The sequence below is a fragment of the Tupaia chinensis genome, unplaced genomic scaffold, assembly GCF_000334495.1.
Source record: "Tupaia chinensis unplaced genomic scaffold, TupChi_1.0 Scaffold143654_1, whole genome shotgun sequence".
NCBI classification, from domain to species: Eukaryota; Metazoa; Chordata; class Mammalia; order Scandentia; family Tupaiidae; genus Tupaia; species Tupaia belangeri.
In genome coordinates, this window is record NW_006203502.1 from 1,150,734 (window position 1) to 1,169,670 (window position 18,937).

The 18,937-nt window shown below is 36.9% G+C and overlaps 1 protein-coding gene and 1 pseudogene across 1 annotated transcript in view; one reads left to right on the forward strand and one right to left on the reverse strand.

The window, feature by feature from the left end:
- The window catches only part of ZNF569 (zinc finger protein 569), a 57,308-nt gene extending 41,163 nt beyond the window's left edge, over positions 1-16,145 (forward strand). The window contains exon 6 of the mRNA XM_006164679.3: positions 13,038-16,145. Within this exon, the coding sequence (XP_006164741.1) occupies positions 13,038-14,857 (1,820 nt within the window). The 3' untranslated portion in view covers positions 14,858-16,145. The remainder of the gene's footprint in view (positions 1-13,037) is intronic.
- Positions 5,480-6,637, reverse strand: LOC102491841 (non-POU domain-containing octamer-binding protein pseudogene; annotated as a pseudogene).
- Positions 16,146-18,937: the final 2,792 nt, after the last annotated feature.

Genomic DNA, 18,937 nt, shown 5'->3' on the forward strand with positions numbered 1-18,937 from the left:
GGTAGGCTGCTTGAGTTCCCTGTGTATTCTGGTTCTCAGTCCCTTATCTGAGGCACAGTTTACAAAAGTATTCTTCCATTTGAGGGTTGTTGATTCACACTAGTTACTGTGTCCTTTGCTGTGCAGAAATTTCTTAATCTGATACAACCCTACTTGTCTATTTTAGGGATTATTGCCCATGCTTTGGGAGTATTTTTTAAGAAGTCTTTGCCTACCCTAGTGTCTCAGTTTCCCCTGTGTTTTCCATCAGTAGTTTTATAGTTTGAGGTCTTAGGTTCCGATTGTTAGTTCATTTTGAGTTGATTTTTGTTAATGGTAGAAGATGAGAATCCAGTTTCATCTTCCTGCAGGTGGATAACCAGTTTATCCAGCACCATTTGCTAATCAGGTTTTTCTTTTCCCACTAGATTGATTGGTATCCTTTGTAAAAATTAGTTGGCTGTAAGTTTTGGGTTTTTTCCCTAGGGTCTCTATCCCATTGGCCCACCTGTCTGTTTTTGTCCCAATACCATGTTGTTTTGATTATCACAGCTTTATAGTACATTTTGGGGTAAGGGAGTGAGATGCCACCCACTTTACTCTTCATGTGCAGGATTGCTTTGGCAATATGAGGTATTTTATGATTCCAAACAAATTCTATGATTGTATTTTTAGATCTGTGAAAAATATCTCCAGTATTTTGATTGGAATTTTTTTTTAAGAAAAAAAATTGTATTTACTTAGAAGCATTCAAAATGTCAACAAAAGAGCCACAACTTTTATTTTTGCAATTACAGAGTGGTATTATTTCATATAAGTTGCATCAGAGACAACTGAAGATAAAATAACTACCATCCCCACATCTAACTAATTTGTGCTGTGCACCAACAAGAACCTGCTTTAAATTTCCATGCCAATTTACAACCCCCATACTGTACCAGGCAAGGTTAGTGGCTATTGAAAATACCACCAGGACAGGGCTATCTAAAGACACATTCGGTAGTGTGTTAACTATACCAAAAAAGATACTGTACAGTTTAAAAACAAATCTTACACAGCCTTACATTTCAATTTTTTTTTTTTTAAAAGGAGTGAGTTGTGTACAGGGGGTTAAATGTTTTATAGACAAAGAAAAAAAAAACTGCGATAAAACCAACTTATTCATCATCATCATTTTCTTCTTCATCTTTTTTTGGAGAGGTTTTTGCTATAGGGCGTGTGCACTTGCCAGACAGACAGAGATAGATAGAGAGATAGAAAATGAGAAATCACCCCCCAAGGGGTATGGCCATGCCGCAATCCCTTCTCCATTCTCCTCTCGGGATCTTGGGCACGCACGCACACGCGCCCGGCGTGAGTTTTAAGCCACCGGGTCCGGGACTCGAACTTCAGTCGACTATGTCAGAGTCCAGCGACATAGCCATTATGCTAACTGCTGGTCCCCATCTTCATCCTCTTCATCTTCTTCTTCCTCATCTTCTTCATCTTCCTCGTCCTCCTCCTCCTCCTCCTTCTTTTTCTTGCTCTTTTTAGCCTTGACAACTCCCTTTTTTGCTGCATCAGGCTTTCCTTTAGCTTGGTATGCAGCAATGTCCTTTTCATATTTTTCCTTCAGCTTAGCAGCCTTCTTTTTTTTTTTTTTTTTTTTTTGGAGAGGTTTTTGCATGAATATTATAATCAGCAACCTGATTAGAATTTCATTCAAGTATTTGTTAATACCTATGTAATAGTTCTGCTAATCAACATTGTTACCCCCTTTACAATGTGTGTTTTATAATAAGTCACAAAGTCATAAATACAATAGAAAAATAATATGGTCTCTAGACCCTGCTTTGTGGATCAAATAGATACTTTTTTTAAAGAAAAGCATTACTATCTCATGTAGAATGTATCTTAAATTGCTGCTTACATTCAAATACTTTTTTGTAAGCATTTAAGAATGTATCATCCCCACCTCGCGCATGCTCACAACACTTTACTAAGTATGAGTGCTACCAAAGCCATTTCGATTTATTCCTTGCTTGCAAGAACTTACAACCTAGTTTTAAGCAAGCCAAAAATATAAGAAACAGCCTCCAAGAAATGGCAACAATGCATAGAATTAAATTTCAGGTCATGGCATAGACTATGAATGCTATAAAAGTTCAGGAAGGGGAGATTCATGGGTGTCAGTAAGCTTCCTGGGAGGCCAGCAGATGGTGTGGTGGTTAAGGCACTGAACTCCCACGTGGCAGACCACAGTTCAAGTCCCAGACCTGATGGCTTGAAAATCATTCCAGGTGCATGTTTAGTTATCTTTCCTCCATGAGGCACAGAGTTGCCCAGTGCCCGTCTGGCTCTCACTTGCCCTGGCACTGTCTCTATGGAGCTCAATGTACTGTCATCTTGATTGGATTTTTTTTAAATAGGTAGATTAAGTAGAATTGCCATTTTGATTATATTAATTCTTCCAATCTAGGAACATGGGATATCCTCTACTTCTTTGTGTCATTTTCAGTATCTTTTCAGTATCAAGTCAGACCTTTGTAAAGGTCTTTGACTGCCTTAGTTAGGTTTATCCTTAGGTATCTTATACATTTTGTGGCTATGGTAAAACGGATTCCTTTCTTCATATCTATCTTGTTCAACTTGTTGTTTGTATATAGAAATAATATAGATTTTCCGATGTTGTATCCTGATACGTTACTGTATTCATTTATTACTTCAAGATGTTTTTCATGGAAATCTTTGGGTCTTCTAAATATACCATGCCATCTGCAAATAAAGATATTTTCAACTCTTTTTTTCCCTATTTGAATGCCTTTTATATTATTCTTTTTTTGATTGTATTGTCTAAGACTCCAGCACTATATTGAAAAGAAGTAGAGAAAGTGGGCAGCCTTGTCTAGTACCAGTTTTTAGTGGAAAAGCTTGTAACTTTTCTCCATTCAGTATAATGTTAGCTATAAGTTTTTGTATATGACTTTTATTGTATTGAGAAATTACCCTTCCATACCAATTTTGCTGAGAGTCTTATTCATGAAGGGATGTTATATTTTTTCAAATGCTTTCTTTGCATCAATAGAAATGATCATATGGTTTTTATCTTTCTTTCTATTAATATGGTGTATTATGTTTATTGTCTTAACATACATTGAACCACCCTTGCATCCCTGGAATAAAGCCTACCTGATTGTGATGAATAATCTTTTTAATATGTTGTTGGCTATGATTTGCAAGTATCTTGTTGAGAATTTTTACATATGTATTCATCAGAGATATTGGTCTGTGGTTTTCCTTTTTTGTCATGTCTTTATCTGTTTTGGGAAGGAGGATGATGGACGTTTCATAAAATGAATTTGGGAGGTTTCCTTCCTTTTGGATCTTTAGAATAATTTTAATAGGATAGTAGTTAACTCTTCCTTAAAAGTTTTGCAGTATTCAGAAGTGAAGCCATCAGGACCTGGGCATTTCTTTGTTGGGAGGTTACTTATTACTGATTCCAACTTCATGACTTATTATGGGTCTATTCAGGGTTTTTTATATCCTCCTGATTCAATCTTGGTAGATTATATGCATCCAGAAATTTGTCCATCTTCTCCATATTCTCTTGTTTGTTGCCATATAGTCACTCATTGTATCCTCTACTGATGTTTTGTATTTCTTTTCTTTTTATTTTGGAGAGGTTTTTCTTTGTACTATTGGGCGCTTGCGCTCGCCAGACAGACAGAGAGAGACAGAAAGCGAGAAATCACTCCCCAGAAGGGATGGCCACGCCGCAATCCCTTCTCCTCCATTCTCTTCTCGGGATTTTGGGCACGCACGCACACGTGCCCGGCATGAGTTTAAGCCACCGGGTCTGGGACTCGAACCGCGGTCAACTACATGGGAGTCCAGCGACACAGCCATTACGCTAACTGCTGGTCCCGATGTTTTGTATTTCTATGGTGTCTGTTGTAATATTGCCTTTCCGTTACATATTTGATTTATTTGCTTGCTTGCTTTTTTCTTTCTTTCTTTCTTTCTTTCTTTCTTTCTTTCTTTCTTTCTTTCTTTCTTTCTTTCTTTCTTTCTTTCTTTCTTTCTTTCTTTCTTTCTTTCTTCTTTCTTCTTCATCAGTCTAGCTAACAGTGTGTTGATCTTGTTAATCTTTTCAAAGAACCAGCTTTTGCTTTCATTAATTTTCTGTATAGTTTGTTTATTTTCTATTTCATTTATTTCTGATCAAATCTTTAATTTTTTTTCATCTGGCATTTTGTTGTTGTTGTTTTTCCAGTTCCCTGAGGCATGATGATAGATTGTCTATTTGCCACCTTTCCATCTTTTTCTTTTCTCTTTCCTTTCCTTTCCTTTCCTTTCCTTTCCTTTCCTTTTTATTTTTCTTTTATTTTTTAAAAGTTTAAAATGTATTTTAGTAACTTGATGCTGCATTACTGCTCCATTTTTTCAGGAAAATCTCCAAATGTAAGGTATCAAAACAAATCAAACATGGTACACCAATAAAAAATACACAGCTTAGCTACCTAAGATATGCAAGGCTAAGAGCTACTATCAGACCTTCATATTACAGGAACCCTGTTCCCAAGATTGTGCTAGGCCTGTTCAGAAAAGCTGTGACAGCAACATCTCAAACACAAAATTCCTGGGTTATCTTTACCCAAGGAAAAATTAGAGGCATGTTAACACAAGGTCTTTTTAAAAAGATATACTACAATGAAAATCTCAAAGAGAAAATGTCTTCCTTAAGACATTAAGGGGTAATAAATGGGATCAGAGCCATATGTATGCTATCCGTGACCTGTGTACATTTGCCCATTTGCCTGAATTCTTTTCTTTTTTTTTTTGGAGAGGTTTTCACTATAGGCTGTGTGCGCTCACCAGACAGACAGAGACATAGAGACAGAAAGCGAGAAATCACCCCCCAGGGGGATGGTCACGCCACAATCCCTTCTCCATTCTCCTCTCAGGATCTTGGGCACACATGCACACGTGCCCGGTGTGAGTTTTAAGCCACCGGGTCTGGGACGCGAACCGTGGTCGACTACATGGGAGTCCAGCGACATAGCCATTACACTAACTGCTGGTTCCCAATTTGCCTGAATTCTTACCTGGGAGCAAATAGAGCAACAGGGCTAAAGGTCATCGGGGGATGTTTGGATTTTGTGGTGTATGCGGCAGTGTTACTGGGGTTAGGGAGTGTGGATGAAGAAGCAAATATAAATGATGGACAAGATGATCAAGATTAATAGAGCTTTAGTTGGATCCACTTTGTCACAGTTACCCCAGGCCCTCAACAATCATATCAGAGACTGATTAAGCAATATATCACACAGAACTGACTTGTCAAATACCACCCTTCCCTTGCCCTCTCCCTCTAGTATTACTCCTTAGAGTAATACAGGCAGGGAAGACCTAATTATTGGGAGGAATCCCTAATATTTTTCCAGGATAGAATTCTGGCTGTTCCAAAAAGGGTCCTTCTTTTAAGGGTTTTAGGAAGCTAGACACTACAACTTTATTGCTATTGGCGACGTTTGTTTGGAGCAAATTCAGCTCCAGGAGTAGCACAGTTGAATGCAGGAGGAGTTCCACCAATTGCCTCAATTCCTTCCATTGCAGCAGCTTGACCAAAACATTCAGTTTTCAGCGGGGTCAATCTCAAGGTTTCATCTGGCATCATAGTGGCAGGTCCTAGAGGAGCTAGAGTACCAGCTGGCACAGGAGCCAGGGGCATGGTGCCTCTGTTGTTTATGCCCATGGCACCTCACATAGACATATGACCCATCCATATCTCCTGCTCTCTTGCATCAGGGACAGTTCCCTTGAATCCTTCCTGCTGTCACTGCGTCATTTCTTCCTGCTGCCACTGCATGTCTTCCTCATGGTGCCAGCGCTCCTCCTCCTGTTTGAGCTCCATTTAGTTTCGTTTTTGCACCTCTTGATTGTGCAGCTCTTCCATCCTTTGAAGTTCTTGACACCTCATCAAATCCTGCCTTAGCATGACCTGGTGCTCATGGCAGGCAGGCTCCATCTCCATCTCCATCTTCTCACAAGCCTCCTTGATGTTGTGGTCCACTTGGTCCTGCTGCTGCTTCTCCATCTCAATGAGTGCCTTCTAGTGCATACCATACTCATACTCAAAGAACCCAGGCTTTGCAAATCTGGGTGGCTGCTCTTTGCTTCTTGTGGAATTGCTGGTTCTTTATAATCAGCTTCTCTGGAAGTCCCTCTTCATCATCTAACTGGTCCATGGGCTCCATAGTCACAGGTGGAGGAAATGTGGTTAGCAGAAAGGAGCCTTCACTGCATCTGCCCAGAGAGCTTTTTAAGCAGCTGGCTTTCCTGAGAATTCAGCAATACATTTTCCTGAGGGCCTTCCTTGATCATCCACAATGACTACAGAGCTTTCCACCTGGCCAAATGCAGAAAAGGCTTCCTCCAACAGTTCATTGGACATATATTGAAGAAGGTTTCAGATCATAAGGGATGCACTATGGCAGGCAAAGCACACATGCAGCTGCTTTCCATGGAGTGGCATATTGTTCAATTCTACTTTGGCAATCTCTGCTAGGGTTTGTGTTTCCAAGTGGATAAAGCCAAAGCCTTTGTCCTTATGAATGCAGACTTCATCTGCCTTCCCATATTTCTCAAATAGTTTCCTCATTTCCTCTTCAGTGACACCAGAAGGAAGATTGCCCACAAAGAGACGGCTATGCTGCGTGAAGGTCTTCTGGTTTCCTAAAATTCTTCAGGTCAATATTCAAGCCTTCATTTTGGCTGCTCATTTGCAGGTATTGGTGGTGATGGTGGCTAATGTTGCTGCTGCTGGTGCTGCTGGTGATGATGTTGATGATGCTTCCTTGGAATATAGTTTGTTTCTCCAAATAAAAGGTTTTATTGCTGTGTAGTTTTGTACCCTCAACTTCCATTAAAGACAGCAAAGTGCCTCCTGGTCCTCTCTAACTTTGACTTCCTCTACCAACTATTCTCTCCCCAGAGTAACAGTGACCTCAGTCTTTTTTCTTATGTGCACTAATTGTTGTGCTTTTATGGTGTCCCTTAGATTATGGAAACTCATGTACTCATTATCATTTGTTTCCATAATTTTTTTCATTTCAGACTTGATTTCTTCGGTAGTTAAGAAGTCATTCAGATGGGATGGGGAGGTGTGTTACTGGTTGAAGATATTTTGACCAACTGGACTGGGAAGAAATATTCACATATTGAAATGTTCACTTTGTAAGCTAAACAATGTGATTGAATGTATATAACAATTTTTTAAAAAGAAATCATTCAGAAGTAGATTGTTTAGTTTCTATGTGTTTATATTTTTGAGGATTTTTCTTGAAATTAATATCAAGTTTAATTCCATCATGGTTAGAGAAGATGCTGGATATAGTTTCTATGCTTTTGAATCCTTAAAGGCTTGATTTGTGTCCTATCATATGCTCAATCTTTGAAAAGGTTCCATACGGGGTGAGAAAAATGTTGTAGTCTTCGGGCAGAAAGTTCTATAGATGTCTGTCAAGCCCATTCGATTTATAGTATCATTTAAATCCTATATGTCTCTGCTTATTTTTTGTCTAGAAGATCTGTCTAAAGGAGATAATGGGGCATTGAGATCCCCAACAATTACAGTGTTGCAACCTATCTCTCCTTTTAGCTCTAGCAGTCTTTCCTTCACATATGTAGAAGCTCCTGAATTGGGTGCATAGATTAATTATAAGCATTATGTCTTCTTGATGAATTAGCCCATTTACTACTATAGAACACCCTTCTTTGTCTCTTCTTATAGTTTTTATCTTAAAGCCTGTTTTGTCTGAAATCAGTATTGCAACTCCAGCCCTGCTTTGATTTCTGTTTGCATGGAATATCTTTTTCCAGCCCTTCACTTTTAGTCTATGTATGTCTTTACCCATAGGTGATATTTCTTGTAGGTAACAGAAAGAGGGTTTCTGTTTTTTTTTTTTTTTTTTTTTTCAATCCATTCAGCCAGTGTGTGTCTTTTGGAGAATTTAATTCATTAATGTTCAATGATATTATCAATATTTTTAGACATGTTCCTGTAATTAAGTAAGCCATTTTCTTTTTTTTTAAGAATTACTTAATTTTATTTATTCATTGGTTTTATTTTTTTAATTTGACCGGAAAGACATAGAGAGAGAGTGAGAGAGGGAACGTGAGAAAGTAAGTCACCAGGTCCAAGATTCGAACCGTGGTTGGCCATGTGGGAGTCTAGCACCCTTACCCACTATGCCACCTGCCGGCCCCAAGTAAGCCATTTTCTTGGATGTTTTTTCTTCTCTCCTTTCTTTTGCTTTTTCTTAAGGTTTTTGGTATAGTAGGAACATTTTTCTTGATGGCTTCCACCACAGTAGGAGCTTTCTTTTTCTTCTCTTCATCGCTCTCCATGGTTCCAGCTGGAAAAGAGAGCTTTAGCTTGTATTTTTGTCTGCTTTCTTTGTATCATATTTCTTTTCTTCTCTTGTATATAGATCTGATTCCAGCTGCTTTTCCTTTTGGATAGTTTTTCTCTGACTTGCTACTTTAAGAAGGTTTATGTTGGGGAAGGAAAAGGAGTGTTCTAATCTAGAGCAAGGGTCAGAGAACTATGCTATGTTGGTCTTTTTTTTTTAAGAATTATTTATTTAATATTATTTATCATTGTCATTATTATTATTGTTTTTGGAGAGGTTTTCGCTATGGGGCGCGTGTGCTCAAACTGTAATTCCCTTTCCCTAGCCCTTCAAGATCTTAGATGTGCATACGCTCCTGACATGTTTTCAAACTGACCTAGGAATCCCAGCCTATGGTTAGCATGTGGCTTCTAGCAGGGCATTTTAACATACTAGAGACTTCACCATCTAAGTCGGATCTCTGAACCTTTCTTTAGTTCTGTACTAGGAATTACAATTTGCTTTTTGACATCTTCCTCTGTATTCACTTGAGTTTCAACTTTCTCAATTCTTCAGTCAGGTAATAGTCCTTTATTTCATCTGTGAAAATTATCTTTGCATCTATCATTGTCTGGACTTTGTTTCTGTTAGTACATATCTTTTTATTTATTTTATGTTAGTGCAGTGTGGGGTGGAATAAATTCATTTATTTATTATACCATATTTAATCTCAATTTCTCACTGTTTGGGGTTTTTACCCCCTTTGCTCACTGTATTTGCTTCCTATCTAGTCAGCTTAGGTGAGTACCTCCAGTTTATATTCTCATCCTTTCATCCACTTTTTACTTTCCCATTATTTCTTTTCATTTTATTGATTACTGCAATGTTCAGAATAATTTATTTATTTACCTTGTAGAATATATAATTCATATTTTATAGTACAATTTTTTTTTGCAGGAACTGCCTAAGTCTGGGTCCAGGACTCAACCACAGTTGGCCATGTGCTGAGTTCAGCACCTTAACCACTATGCCACCTGTTGGCCCCACAGTACAAAATTTTTAAAATACAAAATGATATATGTAGAAAAGTAACATCTTTTCCCTTATCATTTCTTTTCTGTGGTGGTAACCCCAAGTGTCATTTTAATATGAGCTATTAAAATGTATTGCAAGCATTTTTATTGAAACCTCTTTAAATTTTTAGATTAACTTATAAATAATATAATCTTTATGCTGTTGAATTTTTTTTCCAAGAGTATGTTTTGCTTTTTGTCTTAGTATCCTGGACTGCTGAAACAATGTACCACAAACCAAGTAACCTAATTAACAGAAACTTATTTTCACAGTTTTGAAGGCTAGTAGTCCAAAATCAGTATCACTAGGGCCATGTTCCCTCTGAGATCCTCCCTTGCCTCTCTTTGTTTCTGGTAGTCACGGACATTCCATGATTTGATGGCAGCATAATTTCACCCTGTATCTCCATCTTCACATGATATTCTCTCTGTAACTGCCTCTCTTCATGTAGCATTCTTTTAATTTATAAGAACATCGGTCATATTGGATTAGGGACTTTACCCTATTCTAGTATGACCTCACCTAATCTGCAATTATCTTATTTCCAAATAAGACCACATTCTGAGGTATTGGAAGCTAGAACTTCAGCATATTGTTTTGGGAGAAACCGATAACAATGCCTTTCCATTTGTTCAAATCTGTATGATCATTTCAAGGTTTTCTGATATCTCTTTTTCATTTTTCTCCCTATATTTACAATTTTTTTAAACCATTGTAGATGTAGTTTATTCTTCAGTTGTATTTTCCAAATAGTTGCTTTCATATATAAAGAAGCTGGAGGCCAGGAGGTGTCATGGTGATTGAGGTACTGGACTCCCACATGGCCAACTATGATTCAAGTCCTAGACCTGGTGGCTTGTTTCCTCACCTTTCCTCTCTCTCTGTCTCTTTCTTGTCAAATGAATAATTAATTAATTAAATTAAATAAATATTTTTTAAAAAGGTTATTGAAACAGAATATTAATTTATATAGTGAATTTAATGATCTATTTAAATTCTTTTTTAAAGAATTATTAATTTTTATTTGTTCATTCATTTATTTTAATTTGGCCAGAGAGAGAGGGAAAGTGAGAAAGCAAGCCACTGAGTCCGGGATTCAAAACATGGTCAGCCTTAACCATGCCACCTGCTGGTCGCACTGTTTGTTTTTTTGGGGGAGAGATTTTTGCTATACGTCGCACTGTTTGTTTTTTGGGGGGAGAGATTTTTGCTATAGGGTGCATGTGCTAGCCAGACACACAGAGAGACAGACAGAAAGCGAGTAATCACTCCCCAGGGGGGATGGCCACACTGCAATCCCTTTTCCTCCATTCTCCTCCTGGGATTTTGGACACACATGCACATATGCCCAGTGTAAGTTTCAAGTCTCTGGGTCAGGGACATGAACTGCACTTGGCCATGTGGGAGCCCAGTGATGTAGCCATTATACCATCTGCTGGTCCCATGAATTTCTTTTATAATTTTTAGTTGACTTGATTTTTCAGGTAAGTAGTTTTATTGTTGACAAATAATGTTAATTTTTCCTTTCCTTTCAAAAGTTTTGTTTGTGCTAGAGGGTATATGTGCCCTCAGAGAAGAGAAAGCAACGCCAATGAGGACTGGTCATGCTGCAATCATTGTTTCCTCCATTTCTCAATCCCATCAGTATCCTGGGCATGCACACATGTCCCCAGAGTATTTTGCAAGTTTCTAGTGCCAGGATTCAAACTTGGCCTATGGGACACAGCTCCCTCTTCAAAGGACCAGGACTAAAGGGCCAGACCCCCTTTCTAAAGTTTTATACTTCTGATTTATTTTTCTTATGTAATTATACTAGCTAGTACTGTAATGTGATAGCACTCATCTTTTCTTGTTTCTGAGTTTAATGTGACTACTTCAGGATTTTTCAATTTAAATATGTTGATATTTGGGTTGTATTGTACTTTTTTCTCAAGTTCCCCTTTAATAAAGTTTTTTTAATGGAAAATAGATGTTGGATTTTATCATCTTTTTAATGTCTATGGAAACAATTATTTGATTTTTCATTTTGACCTATTATTTACTTCCAGCAATAGACTTTCTGTGTTTTTAAATAATTATTTTATTTGACTTTTTAAATTGTCATCTATTTTATTATTTTTTAAGCTGACCAGAGAGAAACAGAGAGAGAGAGAGGGAAATTGAGAAAGCAAGCTGCCAGATCTGGGACTCAAGCTGCTGTCAGATGTGTGGGAGTCTAGATGCCTTAACCACTATGCCATCTGCCAGCCCCACAATAGAGTTTCTAATATTGATGTGTACTTATATTCCTGGGGAAAAAATCAACTCATATATATTTTATGTTTAATATGCTTTCTAGATAACTTTCTTCTTTTTCTGAGTAATTTTGATATCTTTAAATGGAGTTTTTATAAGCTCATTTTTATAAGGGAAATTGGTTTATTTTGTGTCATCTTTATCAGGTTTTGGTATTAATGTTCATTTTTATAAGAGAAATTGGTTTATTTTGGTGTGTCATCTTTATCAGGTTTTGGTATTAATGTTATGTTTGTTTTGCAGACATTGCAAAAATTTTTTTCTTTTTTAATATTTTACACAACATGGGAGTTGTCCCTTAAATCTTTATTCCTAAATGGATATCTGGCCTTCCTTTTTGTTTTGTTTTTAGGGGGTTGCTTTTCTTATTTTTCTGTTTATTTTATGGAAATTGGTCTTCATAAATTTTCTTTTTAAATAATTATTTTCAAAATTCTATTTACTCATTCATTTATTTTAATTTGACCACAAAGAGAGAGGAAAAGTGAGAAAGTAAGCCACTAGGTCAGGGTCTTGAACAAGGTTCAGCCATGTGGGAGTGTCCAGTGCCTTAACCACCACACCATCTGCTGGTCCCAAATTTTTTACATCTTCTTGCATCAGTTAATTTAAATTTTTGAGAAAAGCATCCATTTCAGTTTATAAAAATGTATTTCAATAAGTCCTGCAAAATTATCTTATAATTTTTTAATCTCATTTTTTTCTCTACCATTATTTCTTTTTATTTTATTTGTACATTTTCCATCTCCCTCTTATTTACCTAAAAGTTCATTTTCTTTCAGATCTCATTTAAAAGCAATCAAAACTATTTGTATTAATAAATATCTGCTTCAGGACCAGCAGGTAGTATATCAGTTAAAGTACTGGTCTCCCATATGGCCGACCGCAATTCAAGTCCCAGCAGTTTGAAACTCATCCCACTTGTGTGTGCATGCATGCCCAAAAGAGGCATGAGAGGAGAATGGAGGAGAAGGGTTTGTGGCATGTCCATCCTCCCTGGAGAGTGGTTTCTCACTTTCTGTCTCTCTGTCTCTGTCTCTCTGCCACGTCCATGTGCCCTGTAGCAAAAACCTCTCAACAAATAAATAAGTAAATAAATATCTGCCTCTACTCATATTTATTTTTTAGAAATTTCCTTCTCAAAATTTAGGGATGAGAGATAGGCACACTTAATTTTTTTTTTTTTTTTAATAATGGGAGACTAGGCCTTAAACAAAGAATCAGTCCCAAAACAGAATGTTTTTTGGAATTTTTTTGATATTGCAATATTGGAAAAAAATTGGCAAGTGACATTTATTCATAATCTGTTTTTAGGAGACTTATGGGGAATTGATGATCATCAGAAATGCCATAACAGACTTTTGAAACAAGTTGAAGATAAATTCAAGAAAACACTGACTGAAGAAAAAGTCAATGAATGTCAAAAGAAATTTGCAAATGCATTTCCTTTGAACTCAGATTTTGTTCCTACCAGCTACAGTCTTTATGAATATGACTTTAGACCTTGTTTGGAACATAATTTTGACTGTTATAATAATGTGAAATGCCTTATAAGAAAGGACCATTGTGAATATAGTGAATCTGTGAAATCATATGGCAATAGTTCATCATATCTTGTAGTAACTCCCTTTAAGTGTAATCATTGTGGAAAAGGCTTCAGTCAAACATTGGACCTCATCAGACACTTGAGAATTCATACTGGAGAGAAACCTTATGAATGTAATAAGTGTACAAAAGCCTTCAGCCACAAGGAAAAACTCAGTAACCATCATAAAATTCACAGTAGGGAGCAGTCTTATGAATGTAATGAATGTGGGAAAGCTTTCATTAAAATGTCAAATCTCATTAGACATCAAAGAATTCATACTGGAGAAAAACCCTATGCATGTAAGGAATGTGGGAAATCCTTCAGCCAGAAATCAAATCTCATTGATCATGAAAAAATCCATACTGGAGAGAAACCTTATGAATGCAACGAGTGTGGGAAAGCATTCAGCCAGAAGCAAAGCCTCATTGCACATCAGAAAGTTCATACAGGGGAGAAACCTTATGCTTGTAATGAATGTGGTAAAGCCTTCCCTCGAATTGCATCCCTTGCTCTTCATATGAGAAGTCACACCGGAGAAAAACCATATAAATGTGATAAATGTGGAAAAGCCTTCTCTCAGTTTTCTATGCTTATTATACATGTGAGGATTCATACAGGTGAGAAACCCTATGAATGTAATGAGTGTGGAAAAGCTTTCTCTCAAAGCTCAGCCCTTACTGTACATATGAGAAGTCACACTGGTGAGAAACCCTATGAATGTAAGGAATGTAGAAAAGCCTTCAGCCACAAGAAAAACTTCATTACACACCAGAAAATTCATACTCGAGAGAAGCCTTATGAATGTAATGAATGTGGGAAAGCTTTCATTCAGATGTCAAATCTTGTTAGACACCAGAGAATTCATACTGGAGAAAAACCCTATATATGTAAGGAATGTGGTAAAGCTTTTAGCCAGAAATCAAATCTCATTGCTCATGAAAAAATTCATTCTGGAGAGAAACCCTATGAATGTAATGAATGTGGTAAAGCCTTCAGCCAAAAGCAAAATTTTATTACACATCAGAAGGTTCATACAGGAGAGAAACCTTATGATTGTAATAAATGTGGTAAAGCCTTCTCTCAAATTGCATCCCTTACACTTCATTTGAGAAGTCACACAGGGGAAAAGCCTTATGAATGCGATAAATGTGGGAAAGCCTTCTCTCAGTGTTCACTGCTTAACCTGCATATGAGAAGTCATACAGGTGAGAAGCCCTATGTATGTAATGAATGTGGAAAAGCCTTCTCTCAAAGAACTTCCCTTATTGTGCACATGAGAGGACATACAGGTGAGAAACCCTATGAATGTAATAAATGTGGAAAAGCCTTCTCTCAGAGCTCATCCCTTACCATACATATCCGAGGTCATACAGGTGAGAAACCCTTTGACTGTAGTAAATGTGGGAAAGCCTTCTCTCAGATTTCATCTCTTACTCTTCATATGAGAAAACATACAGGTGAGAAGCCCTATCACTGTAATGAGTGTGGCAAGGCTTTTAGCCAAAAATCTCACCTTGTTAGACATCAGAGAATTCATACTCATTAGAAACCCTACAAACGGTGTAAATATAGGAAAACTCAGAAGGAATTATCATCTCATTGCACATTACATGATTGATTTTAGAGCAGAAAACTGAGGATGAAAAAGCTTTCTGAAGTCACAAATTCATGAAACATTAGAGAATTCTTACCAAGGTGACAAGTTGTATAATGAAAAAGCTCATCATTGACACCATCAAATATCTTACTGATAATATTAATCAGTATTTTCATTAAAATCTGAAACAAGATATCTGCTATCAGCATACTAACATAATACTTGAACTCTTAGCCAATTTATTAAGCAAGAAAAAGATTGGGAAGAAAGAAAAATGATAAAAATAAGCTTTTATACAAGAAACAGTTAATTAGAAAATATATTGATAGAAAATATCTAAAAAATTAATCATGAGACAAATATAAAGTTATAGAGATGTTGAAGGCACAAAAGAACACCTGGAAAATGGAGAGAAATTATGTCTAAAGAGACATGACCTTGTAAAACTATAAGTTCTCTCTAAAATCTGTAAATTCAATGTACTTCCACTCAAAGTTTACACCAGTTAGTTATATTTTAAGAAACTTCACAGACTGATTAAAAAATTTTATATGGAAGATAAAGAACTACAAATAGCTGAAATAAGTTTGACAAAACAAATAAGGAAGACATACTACTAGATGTCATCACATCCTTTATTTAAAGCTATTGTCATTACAGTGTGTTATTAAGTGAATAAATAAATGAATCAGTGGTAACAAACCAAGAATCAATACAAAAATCCAAAAGACACTAGAATTTTGTGTATGATACGTCTATTGAAATCACTGGGGGAAAGATTCCCTGCTCAGTAAGTGGAAGATTCATATGAGCAAAAAATGTTAGCTCTCTATATTATGTAAAAAAATCAAATAGACTTAAGACCAGAATATAAAATGAGAAATTCTAAAACTATGATGAAAATAAAATAGATACTAATTAGAACAACAAGATTCTTTTAAAACACATAAACATGGAGCAATCGATTTTATTTTGGTGTATTGATCTCAGAGGTATCCACATACATGCACAGAGATATATATTGATATTTGCCCTAATTAGGATATAACATAGATTTCATCAATAAAGAAATAGACCAGTAAAATGTGACTGTTTCTATAATTGAAATCTATAGAGTATTTAGAGAGAAAATACAAAATTCACCTACAGCTAGATGAATAAATAACATATAACAGAAAAATGCAGAATTTCCAATGAAACATGCTCTATAACATTCAAATAATTTAATACAATGTTACAAAGACAAAATTCAACTACAGCTAGATGAATAAAATACATATAACAGAGAAAAATGCAGAATTTCCAATGAAACATGCTCTATAACATTCAAATAATTTAATACAATGTTACAAAGAACACAACTGTGTATTGACCATGGATCCATATGACACTGGTTGCCTTTTGGGATATGAGAAAGCTTTGGCAGGAGTTGTTATATTTATCTGTAATATTTCTTTAATAAAAGATTGAAAACAAATATGAGTGGTATCTGGTGTCAAAATGAATTATGTGGATTTAAAAAAATTTTTTTACTTTATCTTCCTAATTTCTCCAAAATAAGAATTAAATGGGCAGGGCCAGCTCCACCTGATGGTTAAGGCAGCTAGCTCTCACAAAGCCAACCACATGGTTTGAATCCTGCACCCAGTCACTTGAGATACACATTGGGTGTATGTGTGTGCTCATGCCCAAAATCCCATAAGGGAGAGATGGAGAAGAAGGGACTATGGTGTGACCATTCCCAAGTGCTTTCTCTTCCCTGTATTTATTTATTTATTTATTTAAATTTGACCAGAGAGGGTTGGAGTGAGAGAGAGGGGGAACCTGAGAAAGCCAGCTTCTAGGTCCAGGACTTGAACTGCAATCAGCCATGTGGTAGTCCAGTGTGTTTAACCACCATGCCATCTGCTGGACCCCCCAATTTTAAAATTTTTAAAGAATTTTTAAAATTTTGATAAAGCATATGTGCACTTGTTTAAGAGAGACAGGGAAAATGAGAGATCACTCCTTGGGGGATGACTATGCCAAGTCCCTTCTCCATATTCCTCTTGGGATTTTGGGCATGCATGCACACATGCCCATCGTGATTTTCAAATAATCAAGTTCAGGCCTTGAAACACAGAGTTGGCTGAGAGGATCTAGCATCTTAACCTCTACACCACCTGCTGACTCCCAAAGAATAACTTATTTTAAACATATTTTTCATCTAGTTGAATGCAGTGAAAAAAGAATAATTATTGGAATAATTAAGTATTCATTCTACCAAAAAAAAAAAAAAATCCTTCCACATTTGGATTGGTGGGTAAGTGAAGGAAAAGAGACCAAGTGTGACTTAATACGTCAAACTAATGACAGTAACCAGCATCAGAGCAGGAGCAATTTCGTTATATCTCAGCAAAACTGTTTTCTGAATTTTTTAGAGGTATTTATTAATTATCATTATTATTCAATTTGACCAGAGGGAGACAGAGCAAGAGAGGGAAGGAAAGTGAGAAAGCAAGCCACCAGGTCCAGGACTCAAACCATGGCTGGCCTTGTGGCGGAGTTCAGCACACCAACCACCATGCCACCTGCCAGACCCATTTTCTTTTTTTGGAAAGTTTTTTGCTATAGGAAACATGCACTCACCAGAAAGACAGAGAGAGACAGAGAGATAGAAAGCAAGAGATCACCCCCCAGAGGGGTTGGCCATGCCGCAATCTCTTCTCCTCCATTCTCCTCTCGGGATCTTGGGCACGCACACACATGCGCCCAGTGTGAGTTTAAGCCACCAGGTCCGGGACTCGAACTGGTTGACTACATGGGAGTCCGGCTACATAGCCATTATACTGCTGGTCCCAGCCCCATTTTCTGGATCTTAAGATGCAGAAGCAGATGCTGGTGATTTTATATGTGCCAGGTAAGGGCTGAATGAATATGAGAAGCTCACTTCTTCCATTTCCACAGATGTTTTATATTCTGGCTGGTTTTTTGTTTTGTTTTGCTTTTGTTTTTATTGGCAGGGCCATACTATGTCACAATCTCCCTGCTTAATCCTTCTAGCTACGACTGTAGGGGCATACCACTATGCCCAGCTCTGTTTTAACAAGGTCTCCCTGTTTCACAGACCATCCTAGAGCTTAAGATCCTCCTACATCAGGGAAAGTAAAGCAAGCCACTAGGTCTGGGACTCGAACCATAATCGGCCATGTGAGAATCTAGTGTCCTTAACCACCAGGCCACCTGCCAGCCCCACGGCATCTTTTTTTTTCTTTTCAAAGTTTTTTTTCTTATGATACATGTGCTTGCCAGGGAGAGAGCTTCATTCTCCCTAGGACAGTGAGAAATCACCCCTTGCAGAGATGGCCACACCACAATCCCTTCTCTATTCTCCCAGGATCTTGGACATGTACACACACATGCCTGGTATGAGTTTTAAGCCTCCAGTTCTGGGACCATGGTTGGCCATATGGGAATCCAGTGACAAAACTGTTATGCCATATGTGGCCCCAAAGCACAGCATCTTAGGAGCATGTGCTGTTATGGCTGAGACAATCCTATGAAATATTTATGATGGCACAAATTTCCCTTTCTGCAAATAGTCCACATGTTTTGTCTGTTTTTTTTTTTTTTATCCTACTGGAGCTTTTGAAAAATGTTTTGATTTAGAAATAATTATAAATGTACAGATGGTTACAGAAATAATCCCTTTAATACTGCTTAGAATGTAGCCACCTATTTTAGCATTATGGTACCATAGTGTATAAAAATGGTACAATAACAAATTTGACATTAGTATAATCAACAGATACTAAAATTCACCAGTTTTAAATGAACTTGTGTGCATGTGTCTTTGTAGTTCTATTACAATTTCATCATGTGTAGATTTGTGTAACTACCACTACAATCAAGATTTTTTTTATATCAAACTACCACAAACATCCCTGTTCTCTTTCTTTTTTTCTTCCTTTCTTTCTTTTTTTCTTCCTTCCTTTCTTTCTTTCTTTCTTTCTTTCTTTCTTTCTTTCTTTCTTTCTTTCTTTCTTTCTT